General features: G+C 42.8%; 1 protein-coding gene across 6 annotated transcripts in view; it reads right to left on the reverse strand.

Moving 5' to 3' along the window:
- Window positions 1–13,942, reverse strand: part of PLXNA1 (plexin A1) — a 300,883-nt gene that overhangs the window by 72,957 nt on the left and 213,984 nt on the right. For all 6 annotated transcript variants that reach the window (XM_083602755.1, XM_083602754.1, XM_083602757.1 and 3 more), the window contains exons 11-12: window positions 4,509–4,605; window positions 3,313–3,503 (exon numbers count right to left, since the gene is read on the reverse strand). In XM_083602755.1, coding sequence (XP_083458881.1) covers window positions 3,313–3,503; window positions 4,509–4,605 — 288 coding nt within the window. The remainder of the gene's footprint in view (window positions 1–3,312; window positions 3,504–4,508; window positions 4,606–13,942) is intronic.

The following is a 13,942-nucleotide window of genomic DNA, read 5'->3' on the forward strand; positions in this document are numbered from 1 at the left end:
CATCCAATGGCTCTAGTTTTAACTTAAATGGTGCTCTTCTGGAACCCTTGGAGTAGAAGGAATCCGAGTGCCAACAGAAAGTTCTCCACCTGTTCCAGACTAATGACCCATACAGTTTAACATTTTCCAGGAGAAAAGGTTACATATTCTATTTCTTTGTGCATGCTGTGCCCATCATTCATTCCACTGCACTGAAGCTGATCTTATCGCAAGGGTAGCCAACGTGGCGCCCTTTTGGTGCTGTTTAGGTCCAACTCCCATTACTATTGGTTACACTGGTCAAGGCTAATGGGAGCTGGAGCCCAACATCATCTAGAAAGCACCAGGAAGTCATCAACAATTGTCTGGAGGAGCACCTACGAAGGCTGCATGGCCTTCCAGGCTTCAACCAGAGCAACAGTTGGAAAAAGCACCAATGTTAAGTCCCCAAACTTGGAATGCATGCATGGAAAGGCACACTACTTGATTTGCCTACACAGGGCTTACAATTAGTGTGACAAGTTCTTAATTTAATTTTAATTATTTAATGATGCAGAGAGTATCATTAAAACCTAATGCTGGCAAGTGCTCAAAAATTGGCAGGTAAACAAGATGTGCGTTATCAACACCATTTAGTAGCCTTGACACTACATAATGGTTTTAGGTTCACAAACCTCTTCATGACAGCCCCACACTTCACATAACAGGGTTCAGTCAGAATTGGTTCTTGAGAGCTTCATACCTTGCAATCAGGAGTCACTGTGAATATCTTAAATCAAGATTTGGGATTCTAGTACCATACACTTGTCTAAAAGGAGCTGGTGATCCAGGAAGAGATGCAGTTCTTCACACAGTGAATACTTAAACTACGGAATGTGTTCCCACAGGAAGTAGTAATAGCTACCAACTTGGATGGCTTTCAAAGAGGTTCAGACACATTCATGGAGGACAAGGCTATCAATTGCTGTTAGTCACAATGGCTCTATTCTCTCTGGTTATGCCCCTCTCTGTTTAGCTTCTCAATGTGAAATTTGGAGGGTAGAAACAAAGGAGGGACTTTCTGGTGGCAGCCGTTGACTAAGGAATACTCTCCCTAGGGTAGCTTGCCGGGCACCGACATTGCTGCCTTTTTAGCATCAGGCTAAGACTTTACTATTCTCCCAGGTCTTTTAAGATCAGACTTTAAGTCCTGTGGCATATGGTGGCTTTAGCGCATGCATCTGATGGCTGCTTTAGTTCTGTGCTGTCTGTGGCATTTTATTGTGCTGGTTTTGTACTTTGCTTTTATGTCTCTTAATCTTACTGTGGGTTTTATTGTAGTGTGGTTTTATTGTTGTGTTTTCAATCTCTGCTTGCCACCTGGAGAATTTAGTTTATGAGTCATCTCATAAACACAACCCACAATCAAATAAATGCCTATTTACAACTTACCACCTTGCTGTAGTATTGTCAAAATGATATCCCTTGCTCTACCTTTTCCCTCCACCTCCCCTTTCTTTGTGTTCCTTCTTCTTATTATTTTTTAAGTTTGAAAGCCTGATGGAAGGCTCCCCATCTCTCTCTCTCTCTCTCTTCTTCCCTCTCTCTTTAATTGATGAGAGCTGCTTTGGAAGAGACCATTTGTCTGAAAAGCGGTATAAAAATATAATAAAATAAATAGTATTCGGCCACTGTATTTGAAACATCCTGAGCACCCTAAAGCACTGTATAAATGCTAAGTACTATTCCACTGGAAATCTGTAATATAACTTACGTGATTTGAGACGGTAAGACTCCCCTGTCATTCCCCCACCTCCCACCTCCAGTGTTACAGTCATTACTTCTTTTTATAGAAGATGCAGACACTAATTAGGCAGGCTCTCTCCCATCAGTTTTTGTGGTGGGCTGGGGGCTTCCAAAGAGTGAAGGCCTTGGCAAACGCAGCGCAGGGCCCCACAATGCCAATCAGCAATAAGAAGCAACTAGCTTTGGGGAGTGCAAGAGGCACTACTCTAATTTCCAGCCTTCAACAGATAAGACACTGAAACCCAAATAGATGAGATACTGTGCTAAGACTCTGGTAATTAACACCACCAAGGCCTGCCTGGCTTGCAGTATATGGGTAAATAGAACATATCAAATAGAATTACCTGCCAATCCCTGCTAATGCACTTGGAGCCTGGCCCAACCAACATGTTAACATTAATATACACAATCTTATTAAATGAAGGTCATAGCAGCTGTCAAGAGAAGAGGGATGATAAACAACCAGTCTTAAGGAAGTGAAAAGATGGGTGGCTAAAAACTGTGAACACAACCGGGGTGGGGGGTGAGGAATCCACGACACACCAAACCTCATCTTCTTCCAGAATCCTATTTGCTAGGAATCCTGTGAAATAGGCCAGAATGGGAATCAAGCTTCCACTGTCAACACAGGAGAGAAAGAAAGTGGTATGCAAGCCAAAAAAATATACTCCTACTACTCTGCCTGTTGTAGTAAGTCGACAGAAAGTCATTCTAAGCGAAATTTCAATATGTATCATCAGTCCTGGAAACAAAGCCCTCTCATAATGCGGTGAATCTGAGTCCAACCCCTCTTTGGAACGCCTGTCTTCACCAGCACCGGCCAATGAACTTGCACAGGTCACAAGTGTCACCTGATATTATTCATCTCCATCCTATTTATGTCTTATTTAAAAGCGTACACTTTGCCTGATTTTCACAACATATATAACAATACCCATTAAGAGCAAAACGTTGACATCGAAAACCTAAGCCACAGTAACAGATTCCAAAACAACCATGCTTCTATAGATCAAGAATGGCGAAACAGTGACCACTGACCATGATGAGAGTTGTAATCCCAGCAATGCCTGGAGGGCCATGGTTTCCCCATCCCTGCTATAGATGGAGGAGAACAAGGAGAATCTGGAAGTGGGGGAAATGTCAATTGGGGTTAGGAACAGAAGACAGGATAGCTCCATCCAACTCTGACCACTGAGCCACATTCCTCTGATTCTCCATTACAATCACTGCTGCATTGCCCCAGCGGCTTATCACAGGAGACACTAATTCTGCTCGTTACTGTTCATTGAGCACTCACTGGTTGGTGGGAAGAAGAGGCTTTGCACCAGTTATTGGCGTCTGAACAAAGAAAGTGTCAGGAGAATACTACATCTTGTATCATATGCTACAAGAACACTGCATACGCTGGTAGCTAGGCCAGCCACGCCTTAAAATACTTCAGAACTGCCCACCACCATGTACCCTCCACCATAGGCGATTTCCTATTCAGCACTGAGGATAAAGGAGAAGAAGAAAAACCTCCCCCCTGCTTACCCTTCACAAGCATACCTTAATGATTTTGGGGTCCGCACAGCGGCTATTGCCATTGCTGGCATGCATCCAGCTGCTCTCAGAGGCTGGGCAATGTTGGCGCAGGGAACATCGCTTTTCTGACACACACCAGCCACACTCGAAGCGTGGATCTGCCTTGAGGCACAGCCCACAGCTTTCGCGCAGAGCTGAGCACTTGTATAGGTGAGCTGAAAGAAGAAAACACTTACATTCAAAAAGAAGTTGGGGGGTGGGGTGGGGACACAACTGCTACACAGATTCCCCCTCTGATGGGTAATTGTTGACAATGCCCACTAAAGGACCTCAGGGTCTACCACTTTCCATATGCTTTGTCGTATCAGGCCAGTTTTGACAGTATTCACTGCCTATATAGTTTTCAGCTTTCACTACTGAATACAGCCAGCAAGGGATTTGTTTATGATGCAAATGCCTATCCACTAATGAAGGGGTAACCCAGTGGTGCCCTCCACATGCTGCTGGACTACAACTCTCATCATCCCCAGCCTATGGCTATGGTGGCTGGGGAAGCTGAGAATTGGAATCCACCAATATATGAAAGGCACAACATTGCCTTTCCCTGTGCTAGGATCTCAGCTGAAAGCCACAATCACAAATTTCAAGTGGTTTGAACTGGCATAGTTGTCACGGCTTCCCCAAATAACTCTGAGGTTTACGATTTTGTGAGAATTTTGTGAATTTATTTGCGGTGTGTGTGTGTGTGAAATAATCTTTGCCCATTACAGAACTAACCTAACTATCATGTCCTAAGTTCCTTGCAGCGGGAGCCAGGATCGTAAAGCAGCCTTCAAAGTGATTTCATTTTATGTCTAGGAAGTGAACGTGCATTTAAGTCTCAAACGAGTTATTGAATGGCTGGGCATGTTTATAAGGACAGCACAGTACAGAGAAAATGTTTCGGAGCAAGTATACCGCGTTTGGAGGGTCAAGGCACTTTGATGGGCAGGAGAGAAACCAGTAATCCCCAGACCACCACTTCTAACTTTGCTCTGTGTTAGAAAGCTTGTTTGCTCAGGCTAGCATAATATTTGATTTTACACCTGTAGGGGTGCACTGGTGTCAATCTGGCCTTGAGGTGGATGGCTCAGAAGTGGAACGCAGAAGCAGTTCATTGCAGGGAACTCCTGCTGTATCTTGCTAAGGGTGCTCCACCCCACCCGACTTCATCAGCTTACCCTGGATGTTCTGGGGATTGTCAATGATGAAGTTCCCATTCCATACCACGGAAAGGTTCACTGGGAGGTCACTGATGCCATTCCCTTCATAGGAATACTGCCAGAGGAAACACAAGAGAAAAGAGTCCATTAGGCACCCTCAGACAGAAAGAAACAGATATACATCAGGAATCAGACCACAGACCACAGGGGGGCTTTGCATTCTTCTGACTCGTTCTAAGTCTGGATCTGTGGTTGCCAGGGATGATGACACGTCCCAAGCAAGACACTCTGGTCAAATGCAAAGTCTCCAATATCCAGGGGCCTCCCCCTCTCCAAAAGCAGCACTTATACAGTGGTACCTTGGGTGAAGTACTTAATTCATTCCAGAGGTCTGTTCTTAACCTGAAACTGTTCTTAACCTGAAGCACCACTTTAGCTAATGGGGCCTCCTGCTGCCACTGCGCCACAGGAGCCCGATTTCTGTTCTTATCCTGAAGCAAAGATCTTAACCTGAAGCACTATTTCTGGGTTAGCGGAGTGTGTAACCTGAAGCGTATGTAACCCGAGGTACCACTGTATTTCCAGTTCCCAGCTGCTTCCTAGAATTCTGCCAAATGGAAGGCCTTTTCTGAGGGAAAGGAATTGGAATCTGGACTCCAATGCACCTCAAGAACCTCCCCCTGCAAATCTTCTTACTTGCACAGACAATATTGCAAGAGTTTGGATATGCTTCCGTATAGCTCTTCTGCCTCTCCTATAGCTAGCAGAAACAGAATCACTGGTGGGAAATAAGCAAATCTATTTGAAGTCACGTCATGTGCATAATTTATTTGAATTACAGACTCCAGCTTCTCTTGGCACAGGAATTAGGTTACCTGGGTGAAGAATTTGTACTTAAAAAAAAAAAAAGCACTGCTGGCATACACTCACTGTGAACTAAGTGGCTTTCAGAGCCCCTCCAATAGTGTACAGCCCTTGTACAATATTGTCACTATGGTGATATATAATAAAAACTAAACATGCTAATCATTTGATTCTGATTAACATTCAGTGTTCATGTTGAACCTGCTCCTCCGATGAAAGGAGGAGGATTTTCTGGTGAACTGTACAAACTGAGTGACAGTGATATCTCAAACTAAGCAGCAGCTGGAGTCATCACTCTCTGCTCTCCAGAGCTGGCAATATTAGATTCTGCCTTTCCTAGGGTATAGGGAAATAAAGCTCCCACACAGAAAACATAAAGCAAGAGCCTAAGGCGGACAATAGCTCTGTGAGGGCAGGGTTGTAGAGGCAGACAAATTTGGGGTTATATCTTCATCAAGCAGCCCCACGAGCCCTTGTCCCTCCCACCCAGGGAAAAGATACACCCAATCTCTAGCCCAAGCCAAACTTCTGGCAGCCCCATCAATATTCCCTCCACAGTGCCTGCGCGCATGTGGAGGCTTAATCGATACAGAGACAGGAAGGCAGTCGGAACCTTCCCTGACAGCTAATGACCTCCTTCGGCGAGAGATTCTCCGCTTCTCTCCGGAGAAAATGACAGGCGTGTCAGGAGAGATTAAATGAAAGATTCATGGCTTGCTGGAGTTTGTTAGGGAGCTATGGACACTGGAGAATCAGCTCTCCCTGTGCCTTGGATCCTCCTCCCCCCTCCACCCCACCCACCTACCCTCAGCCCATGGCACTGAGTCTGCCTTGATGAGGACACAGAGAAGTGAAAGATGAAGGCAGTGCGTATGGTCCCCTCCCCTCCCCGCATATCCGTGCCCCCAAGCACCCTTTCTCCACATCCTCCTGCCACTCAAAGAAGGTAGGAGCTTCCACGCCTCAGCTTCCTTCAAAGCCTATTTTGTGCTTAATTCAGTGATAAGCGCAAAGAAACAGAAGGGACTCTGGTTTTGCATTTTTGATTGAATTCTTTACAGTGTAAAGCATTCAGGTGAAAGTACAGAACTAGCGTAAGAAACCCACCGGAGAAAGGCCGAGCTCCTGAGAAAAGACCAGGGTGTTTCTCAGAGGACAACCAATCGCAAAATAATCCCATTACAAACAGTAGGGCATAACTACTTTACAGATTATATGTTTACATCATGCTCCTTCAATTTCAAAGAGTGCAACATAGGCAATACTGTATATAGTAAGACATTCACGGTATATAAGTATGGTCTAATCAGTAAAATTCAGCTGCCCTAACATGACAGTCTATCCTGCACAATAATTTTGAAGGAGAAAATAAGTGTATCAGCCAAAGTTCCCATTCAGGAACTAATTTCTTTAATATGCTTTTATACCATCCTTCAATAAAAACTCCCAAGGCAGATGATGGTGATTTATATGTATTTGTCATTTCCCTAAGTTTTGACTTACAAAAACATTTCAAAACAACTATAAAAACAAAATTCAACCTAGAATGCTCACAATAATATGGATAAAAGAGCACTTCACATTTTAAAAAGGTAATTATTATTTTTGAATTTTTTAAAAATGTAACTTTAGCATTGAAAAAAATGGACTGATGACACAACTGAGCAAAATTTCTGCTTTTGCACAAGCCATCAATGTTATTCCAAGATCTATGCAAAAGTCCACTGTTCATTTAATGTTCTAAACAAACTGAGCCCTTCCTTCCCCAGCTCCTTGAATTGTGTGCATGTACATAGAGAGATGGTTTTCAAAGCATCAAACTGCACTTCAGACAAGTTTGCTCTGGATCGTGGAAGGATTCAAATGTACTAGGATGTATCCAGCTAAGCTCTAGTAAGATTGACCCATAGAAATTTGTAGACCTAAGCTAGTCATGCTTGTTCATTTTAAGGGTTAGATCTGAGTATGCCTAACATTGGATACAACCCAGCATTACCTGTGTTTTATCTCCTGGAGACAGTTACTTCATGAGCACCACGACTGGCTATTACCATGATATACTATGACTTAGTATATCAAACAAAAAGTTCACTGCCAGGTCCAGCAATTTAATTTACATCATTGACTGTGAATGTTCAGTACATAGGTGAAATGATAACTGAAGGAAACCAGCCGTTAAACTGGGGAAGCACCTCTAGAAGAAAATTACATGTTTGTGTATGTACACATATACGTTTAGGAGACTCTCCAGGAGTTTGAAATATGATTTATTTCAGGACTGACATGTTTGGGAAGAAAGCTTTGCTCAGGGGCACAGTTTTATAAGCAATTTTCACCAAATGCATGAGGACTCTTACTACTGCAAAACACTGCTAAAAATGTGCCCCCAAGGATGGATTTGTTCCGAAACACATTGGGCCTGGAATGAACATTATTTCAAACACCTGGAGTCCCTCCTCTCTTATTTTCCATCTTAAAAACAGCAACTGATGCACACAAATGCTTTAGGATTTCACACAGCCAATCTTGGGGGGGGGGGAATGCAGCAACCAATTGGAAAACACTTCCATTCAGATAGCCACACCCCCTCACTGATTTATCCATTATTGCAATGGCAATGCCACCCGATCCAAGAACACTGGAAACAAGGGAAAAAATTCTGGCCCAGTGGACTTGAATTCACAGCTGGGCAACTGAGGAAGGCAGGAGGCGAAATGTTCCGTTCTAAAAAAGTAATCTGTTAGTCACTGTTTATATTTACATCTGTACCTAGATAAACATATACCCAGTACATTCCAAGCAACTTCACACAAATTCCAGAAAAAGAATTTATACAAATGGGCTGGGCAGCGCCGAAACAACCAGAAGTTCAGATAAATGGGGGTACAGCTACTGTAAGCTCACATCAATAAGGCCTTTACACAGTACAGGAGTTAAATATGGATCACTAGAAGATAACTGACATTCAGATAATATGGATGAGGGAAGAGTTTCTGTGTACATTTTCCCCTCCCATTCCTTTGTAGCTGTGTCCCACTAAGATTGGCTGAAGAGACCCACTACAGAAATAACCCAAGAAGTCAGGGAGATTTACATTAAGGAGAAGCACCCATCATTCGGTAAGTGGGAAGTGTGTGGGGAGGGGCGACAGAGAAGGATTTAGCTGTGACGAGCAGCGTGGCAGAGTAAGTGAAATTGGCATTTTCAATTTGTACTCTGACATGTCTCATTTGGGGCACTGGCATCTCAGGAAGGCATACAGCCTGCAGCTGTCCGAAACACTTATTTGCATTTCTCTGCCCTGGCTCCTTTTGGAAATGAGTTACTTCTGATTTGGGTGTGGAGTAGGGGAAAGCGGGGAGAGATTATTTAACCCTCCAGGTGCCTGCACTGACAAAAGAAACTCACATGTAGGAGAGAGGTGCATTTCTGCAGGCCTGACTTCCTTAGTAAGCGAGATTTGTGGGAGATTGGAAACAACATGTTGCACAGGTTTTGACTGAGTCAAAATGAAACTTCACACTATGAGCCAATAATTTATCAAGACAAAAGTCTCCCACAACCACTGTGCACAATACTGATTCCCACATAAATGATCCCAAAGACTGTTAGGTAACTGATCCAGTTCATGCTTTAAATACATATATATATCTGAAATGCTTATACCCCACTTTTCCTCATATAGTTCAAGGAAGCTTGCAAAAACAAAAGACTGTATTAAAAGCAACATAAATGAATAAAACAACTTTGTTCTATCTTTAACAATATTAATATTTTATCTGCTCTGCTGCTGCTTCACGTTAATGTTTAATTGCTGTGATTGTTTTATTGTAATTTAATTCATCAACATCATCATCATCACTATTTGCCCTCTGAAATAAGCAGCACTACACTCTTCTTTCCTTGCCATCATTATCTGGCAAGAGAGTGGGTTGTGGGAGAGAGTTGAACCCACAACAATCTTCAAAATCCAGATCTCACTCTCATTGTTCTGCCAAAGACTGTGGAACATCAGAACCGAGATAGCACAATATTGCTACAACTAATTCAAGAGTCCCACTTATCTAGAACTCTGGAAACATTTCCTGATAGCGTTCTACTTCTGCCTTGTAAACAACACCATTAAAGCAAGCCATTGCAGGGGTAGAAAGAGGAAGCTCAGTTACATCCTGTAGAATGTACTGGAGAAGAATCCCAAGATAGCTTATGCACAGAAAACTAGAGCTAGGGTGGAATCCTGACCTCTCATTTTCTGTGTGCAGTGTGGAAGGGGAGTCAGTAATATGAGCCTTTACCTGCTGTCTCGATATACCATAGGTTCTACCCTGTCATCTGCTGTTTTGGAGAACTAAGCCCTAATCATTGCAAAGAAGACGAGTGGCTTGCTTAAAACACACCCAACATGTTTGTGCACATTAAAGAACATGCTAAAAGAGATTAACTTGTCTCTTTCAATTCTTCCATGGACAGAAAGAAGGACAGAGGGGCACATCTGGGGGGCGGGAAAGAACTAGGAATCTGTCTGCCTTCACAGTTGCCAGTCTCTCCATGACTCAACCGGAGGAAGAACAAGCCAGATTTTGGGTCTTGCCAACAACAGCCTGAACTATTCCTGGATTTCCTAACACTGTGTATAGGAAGGGAGCCCGACATGCATCCCAAGAGCCAGAGGGGAAGCCAGGGAAGGTGGGTGTTTTGGAGGAGACAGAGCAGAAAGCAGCCAACAAGCTCGAGCTTTGGCCAGGAGTCTGACACCACATGCTCGAGTTACACAGACAAAGCCAAACACTTACTCGTGCTTCTACTTTGTTTTTATTTTCTATGCCATTTGATATTTTTAACCCTCTTAAAGGCACATACAGAAAATCTCACCCTTTATTCAAAGTATATGCAAAGTATATACCCCATAGTACTGTGGCCATAATTGTTGACGCAGATAAGAATCCTCATGCTAATATGTATTGAGACTGAAAGGTATGTGTGTGTTTGTGTCACTTGTTTCCTTTACTTAACCTAGATTGTAAATGTTCTACAATATACTGTATAACAAGGGTCTGATGCAATTATTTGCAAGTTACTCTCACCAAAATCAAAGCAGCTTATTTCCAAATAAACATACAATGAGGTAAGGCTGGCTATAAAAATAGTAATAATGCTTGCTGATTTGTTGTCTTAGTAGTAGCATGATGCCAATGCTCTTATTTTCTCTCCATCTGAATGTTTATAAATACACATTTCTAAAGATATTTTATCAGTTGAGTTAATAGTTATGACAAAGTGCTACCTGGATTGGCCTTTCAAATTTCTGCCGTGCTACACTATACATAGACAAAATAACATCTCTGGAATAGCAGGACATAACAGAAGTAGAAGCCATTGAGGTGTTCTCCAAATGTTCAATGACAATTCCCATTAGCCCCAACAATTAAGGCCAGCGGTTAGGGATGATGGGAATTGTAGTTCACAAACAACTGGACGGCACCATGTTGGCTACCCAATTTTCTTGACTTTGGGGGACAGTCACCCCAATACATATACGACCATCCCCACAAACAAATCCTTTCATCATTTCTAGTGGAAATGGCTGTCAATAAATCACCATTAACTAATGAGAATAAATATCTACACATCTGAATGAAAATGACTAATGCTGGTTTTTCTCAAGTTAATAGTACTACTTGTTACTTCAGACCTAATAGTTGAACCGTTGGTACATATACACTATCAAGCTTCCCCGCTTGGCGGTCCAACCCAAGTGTCAGTCTTCTGCCCTGTTTCTTCTTGAAGAATTTACTAAGCAGATTATCAAAATCAGGATCTAAAGGGAATCAACTGGAAGATATGAATAATCCAAACACTCATAAATTGCATCTGGTGGCAAGTGCCTTAAGGGGGTGGGGTGGGGGTAGAGAGGTATTGTATTCATAGATGAGTACATCTTTGGAAAGCACCAAGAAGAAGTGCATTTAACCACGCTAGCCTGAGTTTGACGCTCTGTGCCATTCTCCTACAACAAAAGCTCCTGCACTTGTCTTGCTGATTTGCCAGTCGTGATTGCTACAGATCCCTGACCTCAAGACTTGGCCGCACTCCAATTATTTTCATTTAAGCTGTATTTATTTGTTGTTGACAGATACCCAGATGGATCTGTGCATGCCTTCAAAGCTCAAAAAGGATTTGTTTTTACTTTCCGTAATACATATATTTAGATTACAACACTCTGCAATTACGCACCACAGAAATTTACACAGTAACTAATCAACTCTCCCACCTGCCCTCTCGCAGCCTTCATTGGAGAATGTGAGAAGCAAATCTATTTTATAATCCTCATTTTACACACGAGGGAGTTGCAATAACAATAACAATATATGCAAAGTGAGTGGTCCAAACACAGGCCTTTGTCACAACGAACACTGAGATGTGCATGGATTTCTGCTCTGTGTACTCACAACAGGCCATTTTGCCTCAACTGAAAGAATCAGCTGTAAAAGCAGGACAAGCCACCTTCAGTGCAATTATTTTATATAAAATGGGTTTCCAAGAAGCGGCCTGAAGAAGGCTGGGTAATCATATAGTAGTGGCTTGTCTTGTTTTCATCTGCTAAAATGAATTAAACGGGTGGGTGGGGCGGATATCTCAAATAACTTTCTTGGCATTGTTTTTCTCTTCATTAAATTGCTGAAATGGCCAGAAGCGTGCAATGGTCAGGTAAATTTGGGGCAGGACCAAATTTGGGGCACGTAAAGCATATATGTTGCATGCAAATGAGAGAAGATTCAGTCCCTTGGCATCTCTGATTTACTAGCAGATTACGTGGAAGATCCCTGCTTGAGGCTTTGGAGAGCTGCTGCTAGAAAGAGTAGATCAAACTGGACTAAATGGATTAAATGGTCCTATATTAACTGGAGATGCCAAAAACTAAACGTGGGTCCTTCTGTGTACAAAACAGCTTCTCTACCACTGAACTCTGGTCCCTCCGATCTTCATTCAAGATTTTATGGTGGTTTACAAAATTTAAAAGCAAGCTCCAGAAAGCTGGCAACATATTGATATAATACAGTAAGATTAAAATTAATCAATGGCCATCTTTGGACAATCAGATCCTGGTTTAGCAAGTAAGGATATGCATGAGTTCCATGAACCTGAACGCACCCCCTCTGGACCCTGCATTGGTTGTCCTTTCACCCATGTGCGGAAACAAGCCAGGAAGCTGCAGCTAACCTTCATTTCCTGTTTCATGCAAGCCAGGAAACTATGGTCAATGGCTTCCAAACAAGCCAGGGTTCACAAGCCAACTTTCAGCAATGGCGTCACAGCCTGGTCTGTTTGGAAACCTTTGTGTAGAAAAGTCTGTCTCCTGCCCCTCTATTTTCTCTGAGTGAAGCTAGCATGTGGTTCTTATCAGTTATTCAGCTCTCTCGGATAAAGGTTAGGATGTCTGAAAGAAAGATAGGAGATCCCAAGCAACGCTTTATACTTGAGATGGCCCAGCTTCCTCTGCTCCCGCCCTGGGAATGTCTAGCATTCTTCACATCCCAGGGAGGGGGGTCAAAACTCTTCTTCCCTGTGAAACATGGCATTGGCTCACACTAGTCAGAAGGCAGGATCCAATACAGGATGAGAGAGTCCATAAAAACTGAGCTGCCTTATGCAGCTCTGTCTCCCCACCCCACCCTTCATCAAGGTCCAAATTTTGTCTTCCATATCTCAACAGTAGAGCATAAAAGTATCTCCACAAGCAGCAATCTACACAGAGGCTATAACATGCCTAAACCATGTAGTCATGCAGACTTCCCATGTGGCTATACAGAGTAAGAGGCTGACAAAACATGGGTGGCACTCTGACAATTTCACTTAGCAGCAGAAAGGACTTTATGTGGCATCAAAATTCAATGAACCCAAGGACTCAGGCACATCATAAACATTATTTAATGTCCCTACCAACTTCTTAGCCTATGCTGGCTGTCCTTAATTATGAGTGGGCCAAAGTGGATACTAGCTGCCTGCCTGCTTCCATCCTTTGATATAATTTTGTCTCCGTTCTTGACTGAGAAATCCATCACCTGTTGCAAGTCTACCACAAATGCTCCTTGTTTCCAAAGTCTACACCAAATATTCAAAACAACTGATCTGTCTTTAAAAATCAGAGGAACACACATATGCAGGTGGACAGAAACTTACACAGATGGGCACACAGCATGATAAGCAAGCAAACAGATGGATGCAGAAGGACACCCAGAGACATAGTATAGATATGGAAACACAGGCAGAGGAAGGAAAGGAGGAAGAGCATCAGAATCCAGTGCAAAAGATCCACTACAGAGGAACATCACAGGGGGAGGAAAAATAAGATGCTCATGGCATACACATTTTCAGCATCTTCTTTATTATTAGGCAGGCTAGGCCTTGTTTCTTCAATGTGAAAGCTAAGATGCCCAAGATCTACTAGGCATCCCACCCTCCAAATGTCTGTAATATGGAATAAACACCTCATGTTCAAACAGCAAATTCCTTGAAAGATGCTACACTTTTACAGTGTTGTCTCCACAAGGCTCCAAATCAGTCCAGGTTTAAACTCAAATGAAGGG

The sequence above is a fragment of the Podarcis filfolensis genome (genome assembly GCF_964270895.1).
Source record: "Podarcis filfolensis genome assembly, chromosome: 2".
In the NCBI taxonomy this organism is placed as follows: domain Eukaryota; kingdom Metazoa; phylum Chordata; class Lepidosauria; order Squamata; family Lacertidae; genus Podarcis; species Podarcis filfolensis.